This window comes from Dysidea avara, chromosome 5 (genome assembly GCF_963678975.1).
Source record: "Dysidea avara chromosome 5, odDysAvar1.4, whole genome shotgun sequence".
NCBI lineage: Eukaryota > Metazoa > Porifera > Demospongiae > Dictyoceratida > Dysideidae > Dysidea > Dysidea avara.
The window spans coordinates 27,149,029-27,169,429 of record NC_089276.1 but is presented as its reverse complement, the minus strand read 5'-3'; the positions used below and the strand labels follow the sequence as shown (position 1 = coordinate 27,169,429).

At 37.9% G+C, this 20,401-nt stretch overlaps 2 protein-coding genes across 3 annotated transcripts; one reads left to right on the top strand and one right to left on the bottom strand.

The window, feature by feature from the left end:
- Positions 1 to 58: 58 nt before the first annotated feature.
- LOC136255442 (uncharacterized) lies at positions 59 to 9,835 on the bottom strand. Its single transcript, XM_066048210.1, has 5 exons — positions 9,685 to 9,835; positions 6,103 to 6,415; positions 2,512 to 2,589; positions 670 to 1,227; positions 59 to 527 (listed from the first exon to the last, which is right to left on the bottom strand). The coding sequence occupies exons 1-5, from the start codon at positions 9,685 to 9,687 to the stop codon at positions 160 to 162; spliced, it is 1,320 nt and encodes a 439-aa protein (XP_065904282.1). The 5' UTR covers positions 9,688 to 9,835; the 3' UTR covers positions 59 to 159.
- LOC136255441 (hercynine oxygenase-like) lies at positions 9,784 to 19,407 on the top strand. Of its 2 annotated transcripts, XM_066048208.1 has the most exons (20): positions 9,784 to 9,963; positions 10,024 to 10,088; positions 10,382 to 10,494; positions 10,781 to 10,849; positions 11,011 to 11,151; positions 11,638 to 11,669; positions 11,727 to 11,821; positions 12,055 to 12,172; positions 12,224 to 12,327; positions 12,379 to 12,556; positions 12,650 to 12,797; positions 12,855 to 12,938; positions 13,304 to 13,468; positions 15,698 to 15,866; positions 15,992 to 16,113; positions 16,297 to 16,434; positions 16,485 to 16,622; positions 17,562 to 17,640; positions 19,064 to 19,169; positions 19,220 to 19,407. In XM_066048208.1, the coding sequence occupies exons 1-20, from the start codon at positions 9,860 to 9,862 to the stop codon at positions 19,284 to 19,286; spliced, it is 2,235 nt and encodes a 744-aa protein (XP_065904280.1). In that variant the 5' UTR covers positions 9,784 to 9,859; the 3' UTR covers positions 19,287 to 19,407. The 2 variants fall into 2 exon arrangements, with proteins under 2 accessions (XP_065904280.1, XP_065904281.1); XM_066048209.1 differs by lacking the exons at positions 9,784 to 9,963; positions 10,024 to 10,088 and adding an exon at positions 10,124 to 10,170.
- Positions 19,408 to 20,401: the final 994 nt, after the last annotated feature.

Below are 20,401 nucleotides of genomic sequence, written 5' to 3'. Positions count from 1 at the left end.
TGTGAATATTCGAATAAGCAAACTCCGCTAAGATGTGGCTCAGGTAACTAAGGATTCCTCAAGTCACAGACAGAATATCTAATAATCATTTACATGCACTAAAAATTTAAATGACATAGTTATAAAAATTAATAACTTATAGATAAGTAATACAAATATTCATTGCTGTGTATATTTGGTAGATAATCTTCCTATACGACCCAATTTCAATTCATCCAGTTTGTCTTGTAGCTCTTCAATTTTGGGAAGAGTTTCGTGCGTCTCCTTCCAATGTACCAACATAAGGTAGGCCTGCTGTCTCATATCATATGGTGTGCTATGTCTGATCATTTCTAGTGTTCTGAACTGTATGCCCAACCTGACACCGAGACGTGACCAATCTTTGCCAATGTTGTTTGCTACCTCATGTAAAAAGTCATCAGGAACTTCACCTTCTACAGGTTCTGAAGGCGGTTTTAGTACTGGTGGCTGTTGAACTGGTGGAGGTGTTTCTTGTGGCTTTGCTGGTGGATACGGGCCTGGTGGAGCTATGTAGACAGGAAAACAATATCATAAGACATGCACACATCACACACTACGTAAATGCATGCGCACACTACACATTACACATCGCACACATGCATGAATGCACACACCTCTACTGAAAGACACAGTCATATACACACTTACATATTAGTCCTGGGGTAGTTGCTACCTCTGGTTTAACATTCTCTGGTTCGTCCCTTAGCCTACATACCAGACTCCTCAGAGACTCTAGTCCCGGTGTGTTTAAGATAACACTAGCTTCTGCATTAGAATCACAATTCATCACCCTACTCCAGTGAAGAGCATAACAAGTTCTCTCTGCAACACAAGTAGGAACACACTCCATTCGCTGTTCAAGAAACACTGGGATAACACGCTGTGTTATAATTGAATCCTTTATTAAACTGTTCAATGTTAAGTTAGTCAAATGCCCAGCTCTCATTTCAATCCGTGAACTATTTCTGGCATCACAGAGTTGCTGGTACAGTCTTAGTGAACACACCAGTAGCACATATCCATTCATGTGAGCACACTTTCTGATTTGTTCCTCATTCCACAGTCCCCAGTCGAGGACATTCTCAGTTGTATGATACTGGTCAATATCACAGTCCACTCCACAGTAAGTTAAAAAATCTGACAAGTCTTTCACACAATTAGAAGGGTCATCTTCTTTGGAGTATACAATGAATGCATGATGGTGGACTGCAACAAAATAAAAACATAATGGAAGTCTCAACAAAGTACTATTTTAAATTATATACGTGTACTGTACAAGTACACATGTAGATTTTATCATTTAACTGTACAAACATTTAGTACAAGTTTATATGTTAGCCTTCATTTCTCACATGTAGGCATACTATACAGTGGGTGATGTGGGTGAGGTCCGAAATTTGCAAATCAAAGCTTAACTTGCAGCTGGCAGACTGAATTTCTTAATATACACCGTTGTACACACAATATGTTATATTATACACACACACACACACATTCTTGTAACCAAATCAGCACTGCCGTTTTTGGTTGTAAAATATATAATTACTGGTGATGTAGCAACACAAACTCATATCAAAGTGTACCAAGATGTACTGGAATTATCCTTTATAACACCTGACTAGCAAGTGAACAAAACTGAGAAATATTAACAGCTGCTACGTATGTATCCATCCACACTGTACATGGGCCTGGTCTGGTGACACGCCACGTGAGTAATGGCAACACCTCTATCCGATAGTGAGGTTATTCAAACCACATAACAGTAAGTCCTACAACAAATGGTACTTGGCACTTCTACAACATAAAAGTGTATTGAAAATATAATATTCTTCTACACAGAATAGCAGACCAGCAAACATTCTTGGCAAACTCATTCAATGCCACACAAAATGATAGTGAAAGGACCACAACTGAAATGATGTTCAAAGTGAAATTCATAATTTACTATACACAGAAACATCTAGTTTGGTGGACAACATATTCTAAAATTCAGATACCAGCATATACGTCCATAACTGTATACTCATGTACTCCGCATGGCACTAAATGGCTGGACTAAGTATAAAACCACAACAACTACAGATGTGTAAGCCTTTCAACTGCAGTACAGTAATACTTGATTACAGCCTAGACTTATGGTATACATCCCCATGCATATACTCTCTTAGACTCACTGACAAGATAACTGTCAAAGCGACCTACTTGATATACACTTTTTCTCACCTGGTAGTTTGACTTTTATACCAAATAGGGACAAGGTTAATAACTGACCAGCTTGATACTGTAGCAAACTCATAGCAAAAGTGTTAAGTGATAAGCCACTTCCTTAATATAAGCACATGTAAAAATATTTATAATGTAAATAAATTTTTCTCTATGATGTATGCACACATGACTAGGAGATCATTTAAATACTTTCTTAGTGATTAAACCATCACCAAGAGAGGAAAGATTATTTAATTGCCATAGTTTCTTGATATACAACACTACCTTCATGACTTGGTATTCTTCTTCTTCCTGCACCCAGCACAAGAGGAGGTTGTGCAGCCATGTCACTAGTTGCAACACCTATACCAAAAAGACAATAATAATAAACACAACATACAAGCCTTCACACTGTGTGTTGTATGCACAGATGGTGTACACATGAATGTATGTATGAGGACGTACATGTACATGTACAAGTGTGTGTGTGTGTGCGTGCGTGTGTGTATGTGTGTATGTGTGTATGTGTGTGTGTGTGTGTGTGTGTACATGTTGTACAAGTGTGTGTGCGTGCATGTGTGTGTGTGTGTGTGTGTGTACATGTTGTACAAGTGTGTGTGCGTGCATGTGTGTGTGTGCGTGTGTGTGTGTTGTGTGTGTGTGTGTGTGTGTGTGTGTGTGTGTGTGTGTGTGTGTGTGTGTGTGTGTGTGTGTGTGTGTGTGTGTGTGTGTGTGTGTGTGTGTGTGTGTGTGTGTGTGTGTGTGTGTGCATGTTACATGTGTGTGTTGTACAAATGTATGTGTGTGTTGTACAAATGTATGTGTGTGTTGTAAAAATGTGTATGTTGTGTGTGCGTGCGTGTGCATGTGCATGCGTGTGTATGTTCATATACAAACGTCCTACAGGAAAATTTCCAGCACTGTTTAGCAGGCACCCAGGAAGTGAACAGTCAAATGGGCAAGTATGAACTGTGTACATGTATATCCATACCAAACACTTCCTGTGTGCATGTGTACATGTAATAGTTGTAACACGGGCATGAGGGCTTTGCCTGATACGTATGCCCGACTGCCCAAGGGCCACAGGCCCGAGAGCAGAGGGCATACATATCAGGCAAAGCCTGAACGCCTCGTGTTACAGCTAATATGTAACATTTATCAGGCTGATAGCCTGTACAGGGCGATCAATCACATAAGCCAATAAGAGTGCAGCCACTGGATATATTATGTACGCATACCTAAAACTTCAATTATGGGTCAGCAGCTAGTACGTTCTGGTTACATTCGGTTATGATAAACAAACATATCCTAGAGATATCACGGAGAACTTTGGTTCCATGAGTTTAATGTTTAAATCAGTGCTATTGAATTGTTAATGGAAAAAGTATAAAGTTTGCTAAAGGCCTAGATAGATAAGCTTGCTTGTAGAGTGGTTACTCCGTGCAGAGTGGTAGCTTCGTGATAGGGGCGTGTCCATATTCAAAAACGTGAGGAAATGATCAGTGAATAAACTGTAGCACTAGTTCTCACCTTAGCCAAACATTTTTCAACTCGTAGGATGGTGAGGATAACAAAACGCTCTCCATCTGAGTGGTTTTCATGGCGAAATCCAAGTTGTGCATCCTAATCACGTGAGTATTAATCGATCCCCACAATCGATTTCGGCCTCAACATCTACACAATCACTGCCCAGTTGTAGCTCGGCTACATTTCGTATGTAGCCTGGCTAGCTGGGCTACATAAGAAATGTAGCCAGCACGGCTCCTTTGATCTGAGGTGTGAAAGTGTTACATGAATACATATTTGAGTGTTTGTGGCAGCACAGTCAATCAGTTAGATCACTAGTCTGGCAGTCTCCTGATCACATACTTCCTGGTTTCAATAACTTCTGGTTGCTATCAAGCAAACAAGTTAATTAAAATCTACCTGGCTGTTTAAATGGGGACTTGGTGTAAAATGTGGAAGCTCCCTACCTGCTGTAAACTGTGGAAGCAAAAGCCAGACTGTCCATGTCTCACTACCGGTGAGGGTGAAAAGAAGTCCAGAGTCTAATTGTGGTTAGTCCAATGAAAGATTTTACCTCTCACAGAAAGTATTAAAGTGACAGACTTGTAAGCTTTTCTCATGGCTACAAAAACATTTGTAAGTTTAGTGGGTTAATCTTAAAGGAAAAAATAACTGATCCCACAAATTTTGAGGGGTCAAAAAATTCATCAATCACGAGTACCAACAGCCTGTAATAATGTACTGAATCACAGTACATACAGTGGACACATCATAGACTTCCCTTAGTCCTCTTTCATGTCCCAGTTCTTTGTGCTGACTACGCAAAGTGTCAATCACAATAGTGTGATATGGCTTTTCCTAAGCCCAGTGGCGCTCCATACGTGTGGTGTGGGGCCTTAATGGAGCTCTGGTCAGCCTGAGAATGGCTGTATGTGGCTGTACAGCTCCATGGTGTTGAAATTTCCTTTTATTTTAGCCAGTTTTGAGACCTGAATGGTCCATAACTTGGCCTAATTCATCCCAAAATGTTCCTCTTTAATTTTTAAACAGCATCTTTCCTGCCTTCCAGGTCCCCGCCTCCCACCCCTTTTAGAGCTTGCCTGATACAGCCAACCTCGGTTAAAAAAACTATCTAAATGGCGGGAAACTTAGCTGTTGACTACTTCTTCAGTGGATGATCTGGAAGGTAATAAATTGTTGTAAAACATATGATAATTTGGTAAGCGTAGCACCACCGTTGGCAACACTCTGGATATTTAAAACTGGCGTTTCTCGATACTTTCAGATGGGCGATAAGACCAGTTTTCCCAGACTGGGTCACATATGTTGAAAGTTTAAATAATAATAGAAACAGGAGCACAATAGCAATGTCAATATTGTGGGTATAAGAACAGGACTGCTCTTGGAGTTCTGCTGTCACTATATTTAGTACAGTAGCAAAAAACACATCTACGCTTACACAGTCTACTCATGTATTCGCATGTACACAATGTTCATACAACATGCATGTATGTTTCATTGTAACACAAATACTGCACACACAGGGATCTTTACTAATGTAAGTTGTTCATTACTTCTTAGCAATGTAATGCACTACAGTTACATATTACTCACAGTAAAAAGTAATGAATTGCGAATTACATGTTACTCTGAGGGCTGTAACTAATAATTTTTAAATACAAACTACTGTATAAGCAAGTCTAAACTCCCAAATACAAGCTACCAGCCATGTGTTTCTACACATGTTTCTCTGGTGTAGCTTAGCCACAAGAAACATGCTTTGTTGTAGTTTAAGAGGACCCCCCATGTCTCCATTCTTTGTTCACACCTGCAACATTATCTTCAACTCTTATCACATGTTGGATATACACAATGCGCAATAAAAGAATTATAATTCCAAATGTAATATCCTTTATGCAGTATAGCCAGAAATTCCGAGGGACAAAACTTTTATGAATTTTGCAAGTAATGATAGCTCCATGAAAACATAATCGTGAAATGTTTTAGGTTTATACACATAGCTATTACCTTTCCAAAACCATTTACTAGACTTTTGTGAATTAAAAAATGCGAGAATCGTATTTTACACAGTTTCACAAAAGTTTTATCCCTCGAAAATATGGTATATTACTCATTACTATGCGTTATATTACTCACTACTGCAAAAGTAATATATGTAACAACCCCAACTGGTATCAGATAATACATTCAACATACCATTACAGACACAATTTAACGATTGTGTTACAGACAAAGTACAAAAACATAAACACACTACAATCTCACACTATGACATCACACACCACACACACACACACACACACACACAAACTACACTACACACACACGCACACACAATTATGCACTTACTGGTGTCTACAATTGGTTGCAGTGAAGGGTATGAAGGAATTTCTTCAACATGTCCCAACATCTTAGCAACTTCCTTTTGGCCACTCAAGAGTACACATCTCAAGAACACCTCATCACACCATACTCTACCATTCTTCATCTTCAGGATACCCACGATCATTTCAACCTTCCTTTTCCGGTCCAGCTCTCTCCTGTTCAATGCCTCATGATCAGGTGGAGTCAGCCAGTTGTGCTGCTTGAGATGTGGCAGCAATGGCTCCACTCGTAGGTGAGTAGTTAAAATGGTATAGTGATCCCTCACTGGTGGATAAGCCTGCATTAGTATTACACATTATCATCATAAAATACACAACAGCAAAAATTTAATGGGAAGATCATATTCATAGGTGGTTGATGCAATGGCACTTTGTACAAGGCAAAAAATTGCATGGAAAAAAGCTGTACAAAAATTAACATTATAACAGGCAAGAATGATGCCAGTACAACAGAACCACATGTACCGAAACCATAGATAACAGAGTACATAAAAGGGATAGGAAACGCAATAATGTGACATCACGAAATACATACATTTCTATTGGAATTCCGTGTATTACGTCACGAACATACTCATTACGCTTGCTGCATTTGTATCATCAGAGAAACAAATTGTTGTAACGACAGAATTTTGTAACCAACGACTGTGAAACTTTGCTACAATAAACTTAAGTAAGTAATCGAGGGAACTAGGATAGTACCAACCCTCAAGGAAGTTATACGCACAATTACAGGAGATTGAAAGTGAAAAAAAAAAAAAAACGGCCCAAAAATTACTTTAAACCACTTAACTTTCTTCATAAATATATTCTATCCTTTTAACTGTGATAAACCTATTCCTTACCATTTAACAGAGAGAAAGGGAATATCAGAGCAAAACAGGAACTGTTGCTCGAAGAAATGACTAAGTATCTTCCATTTTTACCCAAAAGTTTAAACCACCTTGCAGTATAACGCAAGGGTAAAAGACTGTGTTGGTGACACGCCTAGCTTACCACAAGATTTGAAAGTGGAACCGGCTATAAAAGAAGCAGTATGGACGAGGCATGAAGGTACTATGAGCGAAAGTATCACGGCGTGTAACAATCACGGTTAATGCGATACAAATCTACGATCTGAATTATGTCGCCAAAATCTCTCACAAAGGCCTAAACACTTACTGTAGTTTGTTGGATTACTATTTACGCTGCTTAGAACACTAATTCCCAAAACTGTCTTGTACTTTCAAGTCACACGTAACGGAAATCAAACCGGAAACCGCTTGCGTTTCCTATCCCTTTTATGTACTCTATCATCTATGCTGAAACAGAAAGTGTGTGTATGGTATGTTTTAAAAATTTCTCCTAGTGTACACACTGCAGCAGCTCTACAGTACTGAGACTATCCATGTGGCAGCAATAATATAGCAAAGCTTATAAATTACAATGTAACTGTATTCTTAGGGTGTCACCAAGAGTCCCCCTCCATCGTATCCTTTTATACCTAATCACAGTCACATTGATTTAATGGTACCAGTTTAGGACATGTACATGCTGGTCAACTTGAAAATCATTGGGACACACAATAGTACGATGTCCTTCATAGCACGGGTATATAGACAGTAGAGTTGTGAGAGATTTCTAGGTAACACTAAGACATACACAATGTCCAGACTACCAAGAAAACAGATCAGAAATAAAGTGAACAAGTTGATATATTTTCTGGAAAACTGACTTGAGTAAAGGCGACTTGAGTTACAATGATACAAATAGTTAATGGATTAGTTGAATAGCTTAACATCTGTAAGCTGTGTACTAACATCAAAATTGACAACTTCGCTTCTCTCCACTGATAAATGTGCTATACCATCATTGTCAGGCTGGTCCCTTATTATCAGCTGTTTGCAATGACAAAAATGTAGTTTGCTACTGGGAGAATTATGGAGGGGTTTCTCAAAGGAGAGGAAGTATAACAGTTAAACAAGTGGCCTATACTATAATGTAATGTGGAAGATTTGTTGAAAGTAACAGAACAAGCAATACGAATACTACCAAGTCAATGTACCATGGAAGAACAGCTGTGCTTACAAACACTGCAAGCTGGAATGCCATTTGTACTTATCACTTGCCACACCGATATGTGATGAATTAACAATACGCTATACCAAGAAATCAACTAGTTCACATACTTGGGTGAATTCTAGCACATTACAGCAAAGAATGCAACTACACATAGAGCAGTGTATAAACATAGTTAATAGACCATATTATAACAAACACTTCCTTTGTGCACCTGAAGATTTTAAACTGCTGATGATGGTAAGCTATGAGACATAGGATGTACTGCATCACCGGACGAACAACATACTGGTCTGAAATTGTTTTAAAACTGCCAATCCCATTATTATGGACAAGGAAACATATCCCAAAGCATGCTACACGTGCTGGCTGTGCTAAAAACAATCACTAAATATTGACTAATACAATCAGTGACCATAGCCAACTCCCCCCCTCCCCCATATGAAACTTTCTAGACAATATCAGGCTACTCTGATGTAGTTAAAGACATGTAAGGGTTACAAGCTCTTACAAAATATACTACACGGATAATATTTGAGAAACTGTGCACTGTGTAAATATCCAGAAAAAAGCAGATACACAATCAATTACTAATGCTGTATGATTTTACTGGAACTCCATTAGAGGATCTACTCGTGTTTAGTTAGTGCCAGCTCTTTATCCAATCATTATACTGTATACTTACTTTCATCCTATAAATAAATATGTACCAAGCAAGGCAACCTATAGACCACACAAACGATTACTGACTTGATAAAACTTTAGCTACATTCAGCCATCAATGGCACAAAAAATAATGGATGTGGTAAAGCAAATAGACACACAGATAGGGACGAGAATCTAATAATTGGATTTATGTGCATTTTGACACATTACTATAGCAAACCTTCCAACAATAACTGTAGTTGAATGTGCCCATATCATTTTCTCTTTTTGTGAGATAGTCAGCAAAAAACAGACACCTCAACTCTCACGTATTACGTGCAAGATACATACATTGGATTGTTGACTCATGCATGGATTTCCATCTCACACATTACAATTCCTAGAAAACTAAGCTCTAATGTATTTAATTTCACTTCAAACCTCTTGGCAAAAGCACTAAACAGTGCTCTAATGGCTAAAAATGGAGAAGTATAACTGAAAATAACCAAAGAAAGTTGTGAAGTTTGCAATTTCTTACAGGAAACTTCTAGACAATACCTCACGCATAAGTAAGCAAATCTCAACCTCAGGTCTTACTTCAAGTGTACTTTCCAGGTTGAGGTCTCTGAAAAAATGATGGCTATACTCAAAACAGAGAATAAGTAATCTGGTCTTTATGCCATCAACAATACCTATGACAAAATGATTACATTTTTCAAATTGGGGTATCACTTTGGGAGTGTATACGAGGGCATTAATTGGAGTGAAGCAGCAGAACAACACTGTTAGCTAAATACACACAACAGATATGCCAACAACGCGATAATCAACACGACACTCTTACCATATCCGTCTGTAAGCTACGCACCCCTGATTCGTGTTTTACGGCAATGTACCTTTCTCCGTATACTCTGTAATCACGTGAATACCAACTCCGTTTTCCTTATATTAGCCGTTTCTTCGAAGTATTTTTGCACTTTTTTTTGTCCACTCCTGCTCAAGACTCGCGTGCAGTGACAATGCCAGTAATCGAAGCTCAGTCAACAGGAGAGAACCCGCTAGCTAAAAAGGTGTACAAGTTCAAATCGCTGCGACCTTGCGATCTGAATGGATGCACCCGCAAGTAAGCTACGAAGCTTTTCCATGTAAGTTTCATGAACCTGTTTTTTTGATATTTTTTTAGAGAGATCAGAGAATATTTCGAGAATACATACGATTTGGATGAGCTGGTGTTCGCTGGATTAAAAGGTGTGTCTTCGCGGTATTTGTTTGATCCGCAGTTCTAATGCAGATTCCAAAGAATATGCAACTCGTTACTCAACACAAATCTGTAAGGGTAAAAAAGGAGCTAAAGGCATTCCCTTTAAATTTGCAGAATGTTTGGTGTTTCTGAGCAGCACTTGTATGGGGTGTGTAAATTGTTTATTGTCATGTTAACAAGTTAACATAACATACCTGGTTATGCAATAGAACACAATGATATTATGTAATGGATGACTGTGGTTTGCTTAATGAGCATTTCTTTTCCACCTTTGGTTTAGAGGAGAAGTCATTCTACTTGTGTCCAGACAGACTACGATTACCACTGATCTTCTACGTTGCTCATCCTGCTACACTCTACATTAACAAGCTACTACTAACTGGTTTGATCACTGTGAGTAGTTACTACATGACCTCAGTTTATCCATAGAAACCCTAAACATGTGTTGAAGCCTGCTTGTGTATACATGTTCCAAGGAATTCTATCAGTTCACTTGGTCTCTACTTCTCAGCTATATTAAGGATGGGTTTAGTGTACAGAGCAACACAGTTCTGATCACAATAATGGCTCAATCCCTTGACCATGTAGCCTTATAAATAATGAGAAATTAGTTATGTAGTAATTATGCAATTATGCGATAAATGATTTAATACAATTTTATGTACTTTATTACTTACAGAAACGTGTCAATAGACATTACGAGTCACTGTTTGAAACAGGAGTGGATGAAATGTCATGGGATGACACTGTAAGTCTATATGACTACCCGCTGTAATATAACCAGCCACCCCATAATATAGTTATTCGTAAGTACAGTTATATGAAATCCCCCTAACAGGAAAGCTCTATTAATGTCCAGACTGCAATGTAAACTGATGACATTATTTTTATTGCTTATGTGATGTACAGGAGAACTATAGGATGGGAGGCAGCTACAAGTGGCCCAGCCTAGCTGATGTGTTGGAGTATCGTCGTCAAGTGAAAGAAGTTGTGATTGATGTTATTGAGAATGCTCCACTGGAGTTCCCAATAACACCACAGTCTCCATGGGTAAGCCATTATTGATTTGTAGCCATAATATGAATTTGACAAATGAATCAGTAAAAGTTGACAAATAACATACACATTCTGTGTGGGATGGGTGACAGATCTTTTTACATAAACTAAACTAACTATAGAATGGTTATGAGATATTGTACACCCATGCATATGCTGACCTCTTACCATTCATTCTGTGCAAAAGAAAAGCTGAAAAATTCAAATGCATTTTATTGCACGTGTGTGTTAACTTGCTTAACACCAATTAAATAGTGTATCTCATATATCTGACCTGCTACATATCAGTCACTGAGAAACACTAGTTGGTAATCACATGCGCCATGTTTGAAGAAGTAACCTAGTGATTTATACTTGGAGAAAAACTTAGATTTTTTAATGGATTGCACTGTTGCTAAGAACTTTGCATAAATGTATCTTTGGGTTACCATTATATCATACTTTTTATAAAACTGATGTCACTTCATTTATTTTATTTAGTGGTCTCTATTTATGGGAATGGAACACGAAAGGTCAGTTAAGATATGTGATCATCAACCACTACTATATGTGACCTGTGGTACCTTTAGGATCCATTTGGAAACCTCATCAGTGCTTATAAGGCAGTTGCCTATTGATCATGTACAGAAGCCAACCAACTGGATATATGCTCCTCCTAAAATATGTTAGTGGTTGTATACCACAAGTAATTATTATTACTGGTTATGTTGACTGTTGCTGTATATGGTGAGATTAATTTTTAACACATACATATAAGATGTTAATGGTCAGTACTATTTGGGTGGCAAATTGGATTGATGGCTACATGGATACAAGCCCAAAAACAATTGTTACACAAAGTTACAGTGTCTCATAATGCTAGGTATAATTACATTATATATGCAATGGTTAATATAGCTGATGCAGCTGTACGAAATGAGATGATTACTGTACCAGAGGGGACAGTGAGATTTGGCAAACCGGTGGATTTTCCATCCTACGGTTGGGACAATGAGTATGGACAAGTAGAGATGAAGTGAGCTAGGATAATAATTACTAGATATGTTCTATGATGATACCTGTGTAGTGCTCCAGAATTTGAGGCAAGCAAATATCTCGTCACAAACCGTGAATTTTTTGAATTTGTCAATGCTGGTGGATATAAAAACAAGCAGTATTGGACAGATGAAGGTTTACTACATATAAAGATGTATGAAATCTTTCATATGTACATTTTTGTAGGTTGGAAATGGGTGACTTATTGTGGAGCTAACCATCCCACATTCTGGGTGTGTCAAGAAGGGTGCAAATCTCGCTGTGGAGCTGCTTTGTCATCATACTCCCACTGCCTGCCTCGTGTGGTAGAGAATGGACATGCTAATGGCAGTATGAATGGTGAAACAAACACCACCAAATATCGGTACACATTTTATGCATATATACACATGCACACACACTTGCACAATAGCACTTGTGTGGGCTAATATGATAATGTTGTCTTTCTATTGTGTAGGTATCGTACTGTGTATGATGTGATAGACATGCCATGGGATTGGCCGGTGGACATCAACTACCACGAGGCTAAGGCATTCTGTAAGTGGAAGGGACCAGATTACCGTCTACCTACTGAGGCAGAACATCACAGGATGAGGGGGGACCCAGTACGTCAACTCATCTTTTCAATATTGCAGTTACCTAGTGATCTGTCTTTTATTTAGGATCCCTCTACAGATATCCTTTGTGATCCAGTGTTCAGAAAGGATACCAATATCAACTTGCAGTTTAAATACGGATCATCCAATGTTAGTATAGGCTGCTATGTTGTGGGTGGCATAGTGTTGCTTTTTCCTTATGGTAGCCAGCTAGTAAAATGTATAACAGTTTTCTCTTAACAACATGTAGCCTTGCAAGGTGCTAGAATTTAATTTAACTTGTATGAACTAAAGCGTGCTGTAACCTTGGTGACTAAAATCTGTAGGAGTTCTGAGTGATTGTAAGTTGTGCCCTCAAGATATACTATTAATGATGATCTGGCTTCCCAACTCAATAGTGCTTTGTAACATATAATTTATAGAACATAATAACTTGAGACTTGCTCTTTGATCAAATTATGCCTTAGTGTTTATACTGTGCGTATGTATGTATCTACATGTATGTGTGTCTACAGCCCGTGAACATGTTCCCGGCAACTCCACTGGGGTTTCATGACATTTATGGAAACGTGTGGGAATGGGTTGAAGACCATTTCAATGGTCTTCCTGGCTTTGAGGCGACATATCTGTACAACGACTTTTCAACACCATGCTTTGATGGTCGACATACCTTGATGATGGTGAGATATATCATAATCCACAAATGTACTACACTGTAAATAATGAACGTCACTGCAATTCTTATTGACGGTCACTATCTGCTTCTTGATTACAGTATGCCAATAACTGGTTGTGAAAGCTTTAGTTGATTTGTACTGTAGTTTGTGTACAGGACTGTTATTGAATTTTAGTAGACTTATGAAGCATTAAACTATATTATTACTTCGAGTGAAAAATAGCATAAATCCTGTGTGTATATCAGGGCTTGCTAAATGTTACTCTTAAACAACTTGTTATAAAGAGAAAATACCATTACCCATCACACTTGTACAACATAATTATATTGATACATGAAAGCCATGCATTGCACTTCTGTGGCTTGTCTGTTTAAAGCATTAGACTTGCATGTATAAGATGTACACAAATACACACAAAAATTTTGGAATTTTCAACTAGAGTAGGTGGACCATAGCACATCGATAAAAAGTACTGAAAACCCACGCATACTGCATCAAAAGAAAGAAATGGTGCTGCACGCCCCAGCTATGTCAATTATCATCTGAAAAGTGAAGCATCCGTTACACTTCATTGTCAGCTACGTTCAACCCGTTACACAACATTACGAATCAACCCCCTCCTCTGTAGTCCATGCATACTGCATCAAAAGAAATAGCACTTTGCGCCCCAGTTACGGTATATCAATTATTGTCTAAAAAGTGAAGTATCCATTACACTTCGTTGTCAGCTATGGTCAACCCATTACACAGCAGTACAAATCAAGAACTGTTTGAAAACACCTCTGCAATCAAAGTAGCAATTATGAAAAATACAGACGATTTCCGTTACGAAGGGAAGCCATCACGTGCTACTACCAAATCAACACTTTTCGCTGTCAGTAAAGATGAATAGGTACAAAGGAGGACACTGGTAAGTCCATGAAGAATGCATTGTACGTACTGTGCCAAAAGGCACCTCTCGGACCGAAGCGAACAGTGAAAAAATCAAGCCCATAGCCTTAGCCGTTGTCAAGTTATGTTTGTCTGAAGGCGTCAGTCAGTCAGTCACTAGAAAATTCTGTTAAATTATTTAAAATTCTGTAGCAACTTGTTGAAAGTATTTCAGGTTGATCTGAAAGCTTGTTTGGGCTTAGTTTTGCCTAACCACTACTGCCTCATCATCATCTGGCAAAAGTGATGCTGGTGATTTTATTCATGGGCCACGCCTACTCCTTTGTGGTCCCTACTATACAGTACTATCATACTATACAAACCAAATGCCACACTTAGTAGCTTTACGATGCATCATACATTCTATGCACTTTGTATAATCATATTGTGTTTGCTTAGTATTATTGTCTTCTTACTCCCAATAATATAAATATACAGGTGGTCTCTGGGTTGTGCTTATAAAATTGTCATCCCGGTCAACACATTTAAATTATGTTATCATCCCGGTCAACACTTATAAATATTATCTTCTCGGTCAACATGTATATCATCTCGATCAACATGTTGTATTGTTATCATCCCGGTCAACACTTAATTTTGTAATCATCCCGGTCAACTCCTGCACGGTCAACATTATGTTTTTGCTTTTAAGCTTATTGTTAGCTTCTGGTTTTGAAGGGAGGGTAAGGTGCTTTAGATTTTATATCAACTACGTAGAGTATTGCCTGGTTGGTATGTGGTAAAGGCAAAGAACTATAATATCTTCATCTACACTGTACTGTATAGTGGAATAATGGTAAACCTTTTGCAGGGAACTGTTTATTCGAAATGAAACTTCCCGTAAGGAACAATTGCTGTTATGTAGGTGATCACTAGACAACACACAGCTTCATCAATAGCTTGTATCATAGTTGCTGATGCTTTTACTACGAAGTAAAATAATGCTGTCTTTGAGTGTTCTGTGCTGGAATAGTAGTCTGGCTTGAGTGAGATATTTTGGGGCCGACAGCAGCAATTCTGACAGGCCTTTCTAGATCCTGCAGTGGCTTGAAATATTGTTACATTACATGTGACTGATTAAACCAGAATACTTGTCTGCATCTAAGACAAGATGCTTTGGAATTGTGAATTGTTATTTTCAAAGTTAACAAGACTTACTGATCCACTATACAGTGTACATGTTTGTGGTTGATATTATTTTATGAAGTTTCTAATGATGTTACGATCTCAGGTTCCTTGCCTTTGCCATTTTCCTGTTATGGCAAGAGCTGTTTTAAATACTCTGCTATTCCCCTTTTTAAGGGTGGATCATGGGCATCTACTGGCAGCTCGGAGGCATCTCGTTTTTCCAGATATGCTTTCCGCAGACATTTCTTCCAACATGCTGGATTTCGTGTAGTGAAATCTGCCAATCCTGCTCCAGTCAGACTGTGTGGCTGTGAAGTGTACGTCCTTGGGGTGGGAGTTGAAGGTAAGCAATAATTAAGAATCTTATAAGGGATGTTTATTTAGTAGAGGTTTGTAGGGGCCAGAGTATAATGTCATTTAGGTTGTGGAATTGTCAGGTATAATTTTAATACCAGTCTTTTACAACAGATAATCCAGTGCAGTTGCCAATTTGTGACAAAGAGAAGTGCTGGCTTCCCTCCACTAATGGCCAGTTTCAGTATGAAGTGGAATCTAACCTAGTCAACCTACTGGATGAGGAATATGGGGGGGTAAAAAATATAACAGTTGGTGTAGCCATATTATGTGCTTGCAATTTAAGAGATATAATTGTCAAGAGTAGCCACTCCCTATTAAATTTTTATTGCCATGCTGGACTAGTACTACAAAGCGTTTGTATGTTGATAATATCTTGTAGTCTACGTACTTTTAATGATAAGGGTGACCTATTTTAGGGTATACAGAAGACTAACTCTCAGATTGCCTATTACGAGTCAGTTGTACAGAAGTACAACTGCAAGACATCCAGTGCTCTACATATTGGGTGTGGTGCAGGATACACATCACTGATGCTGTCGAAAACTTTTGAATCAGTAAGTCTCATCAGTACTCAATGAATGCATACCATCACTGTTACCCTTAGGTGGTGGGGATTGACTACTGTGGCCGATATATTAACAGTGCTATGCAAATTCAAAAGGATGGAAGGTTGAAGTTTGGATCTGGGAAAGAGGCTAAAATTCCTGATACCATTGATGCTAAAAAAGTCACATTTATACAAGTAAGTATCAGTTAATAGTGTACTATGTATCAGTTAATAGTGTACTATGTATCCAGGGGCGGATCTAGGATTTATAAAAGGGGGGGGCTAACTCAAGGTACTAATCTCTTGGGTAGAGCATGCTGGAACTAGGGGGGTCTGGAGGCATGCCCCCCCCAGGAAAATTTTGAAAAATAGATGCTAAAATACTGCAATTTGAAGACATTTCCACATAAAATTCATAATAATTATTTTCTGCCTGTAGATATTTTATATACTGCCTTTAGATTATAGGTATGGCTCTGAAGCATTTTGCTAATGGAAAAGTTTGGGTAGGTACAGACAACCAAGTACATGATGCACCCCTCTCACAATTGCACAACACTGAATAGGTGCATGTTAGAATAATAATGTTGAAAGTGGAAAATTTAGAAGTTTGAACAATACAAGATTGAATCTGAGAGCATTTTCAATGGAAATTATGTACCTGAATTAAGTATTGCCATACATATTAACTACACAAGTAGATGAATGAAGCCCTTTAAACAAACCAATGTACTTTATTATTGTATGCATAGGTGCAGGCAGATTTGGAAAAATTCCACAACAGAACCAACTACATGTTTCCAGTGAATGTTCTATTAGAGTAGTTAGCTGACTGCTCTATTAGAGTATCTCGATCTTGTACACCTCCAATGCTGATCCGGGTCCTTGTTGCATAAACTTTAGCATAAATCCACTGACAATACCTTGGAAAGATGTTTATAAGGTGGTTTTATGAGTATTTTTATTATTAGTGATCATATAATTATGCTAAGACAAAATTTCATTATAATACTCAGCATATTGATCAAGTAAAGCCTAAATATGAAGGGGGGGGGCTTCAGCCCCCAAAGCCCCCCCCCTGGATCCGCCCCTGGTATCAGTTAATAGTGTACTATGTTGTAATGTCTTTTCTAGCTAACTTGGCTACCAAACGAAATTGAGAACCATGATTTTGTGCTGGTGGAATTTCTCGATCGTGTTATTTCACCAACAAGTAAGGATATAGACTAACTTACTACAACCACTACATATTGCATGTGTACCAATGAAGACCTGACTGGTGTTGCATTTCTATTGAATTCGAGTTATAGCAAAAGAGAGTAGGAACTGCAAAATAATCAAATTTATTTAATTGATCAAAAGTGACGATGTACTGATTTTGCCGGAAATTTTTTTGGAAAAATATATTGGTAAAAGCAAAGAGCAAAATGCTGGAAAAATAGGTGGAGAATTAGATAAATGGGCACCAAGGAATAGCAGCTTAGCACATTTTGTATGGAAGCTCTAATAGAACAACCTAGCTCGTAGGAATGGTGACTAAAGATTGTGATATTCTAATAAAGCAGTCACAATGTACAAAATATTCTAGAGAGCAGTCACACATGCTTGTAAGATATTGCAATCAATTTTTATTGATGCTCAGCGAAATAGAGAAATTTTGAGTAAAATAGGTAAGAAAAAAACTGGAAAGAAAAATAAGTGGAAAAAAAACAACAAAATAGGCTTATCCTTAGCAACGGTCTGTGCAAGTAGGGGGCTTGTGTTTGGAGATTCATCAAGGTGCAGGATAGTCCACCCCATATCATTTTGAGTCTTGTAACACGAAACATTTAAAAAGTGCACAAAATTATTTTTGTTGCATGATTTTTTACCCAATGTATTTCATTATTTTTGATTGCAAAATAGAATTATGATGCTTTTCACCCGGCAGGTCACATATGCTGGTTTACCACTGTGTGTGCATACGTCTTTGTGTTAGTACTGATGGTGATATTTAAACATCATTAACCCTTAAACGCGCAAAGGCCATTATAGTGGCCCTCACGCATGGCAGTAAACAAAGCGCTGTAACTTCCGAACCATTGTCCCTATGGCTACGCAACTGCCATCATTTAATTCATGATGTAATAGTGAATGAAATGATATGTAGGGTTTTACCCTACACTGAAACACAGGGCCAAAACTCGCCATGAAACTAACTTTTTACGAAATGAACACGTAAAACTGTTTACATACCTTTGGAAAAAGACTCGTATCTCCTTCCCAGTTCATTCTATTGTTCTGCAATAAACGCCGATCGATTCGCCATTCAATTATGCCTCAGGCCATATATGGGTCACGTGACTCAGCCAATTACAAATATGGCTGCCACCGGAAGGAATACGAAATCGCGAAAAGTCAAGACGCTGTTCTTCATCACTTCATAACAAGTGAGCGCCTGTTGTTACAGTGGTTATTTAAACTTCCCCTGATAGCCTATTGAATAAACTTTCTGTTTATATAAGGTGTTAGGCTAATTCAGTTTAGCAAACTCTCACCACTTTCAATATAAAACCAATTTTGGTAAACACGCATTTCTCAAAACCTGCGTGCGCGTTTAAGGGTTAAATTACAGTGATTTAATTGTTAACATTCAGGCTGGCTGGTGAAATTGTGGGAGTGCATCACTACTGATGGATTACTGGTGCTGTCCACCTCATCCAAGTGGACCATTGACAGTCTCACCAGGGAAATTGGGAAATGGTAAACATCCTCATTCTCAGTACACCTATACATTCACTGATCCTTTACAGGTTTAAGATGGTGGAGAACACTGCCCAAAGAGATAAAATGATTACAGTTTGGAAGATGAAGAACTAACATGGAAGACAATATCTATTTGATCTAGTTATATAACATTTACCAACCAGCTTTGTACATTTTTTGTTCTATTTTTTCTGCCATGTAAAAAATAAAATATAGTATAGTTTTATGAACAGAACAGTGGTTTTGTTTTGATTAATCAAAGGTATAGCTACATACTTAATCACATAATGACCATTTTATTTGAGTAGACGTGTAAGTTCTGTTAGAGTATTTCAACATTGCTCTGTGTAGACTTCAGTTATCAGATCAAATGAACACTTTAACCATTGCCCAAGGGGTTTGGATAACCGAGTGTCTACTGTAATAGCAAATGTGATGTTTTGTGCAAAGGACATCAGGGAAGTATAACAGTGCATATTTTTAAATGTTAATACACTATACACTATTGAATAGAGCAATCAAATAGAGAGAAATTATGTGTTCAAAAAGTACTAAAGGTAAAGTCAAGAAACTAGAATTCATTTAAGTGGTTACCTACAGTATAGCTAGAAATATTTGACAGTGAAACTTTTACGAGTAATGACAACTTTGTGAATCATGAAATGTTTGAGGTTGTATACACATAGCTATTACCTGAGGCCATACTTATTTGAAAAGTTGTTACTCGGACCCGACCAACCCAATTTTGCACAGATTTTAATTTTAAAAAAAAGATCATGTGACACCTAGAATTTAATTTGTAATTGCCAAAATAATAGAATAGAACAGTCAGCAGAGGTAAAATCTTGAAAGGTAACATTATCTATATGGGTGTATTTCCCTTAATCAGTGTACCTCTATATACATCTGGCTAGTGTTGTCCATCACTCATTGGGCTATAGCTATGTACATAGTCAGCTACTAGCTACATTTATTTCCTTATATTTTTGACAGATAAACATTTCTGAAATTAGCTAGCTAGCTGGTTTTTTTTTGCCTAGCGACTGACCCATTTTGTTGTAAAATAAATCCAAGCAACAACTTTTCAAAAGGCCTAAGCAAAACAATTCCTAGCCTTTCGTGAATTAAAAAAGCGAAAATGATATTTTACACAATTTCGTGAAAGTTTTGTCCCTTGAAAATTTCCAGGTACATGATATAAAAGGTTTCTTCACAGATCCTTGTAAATC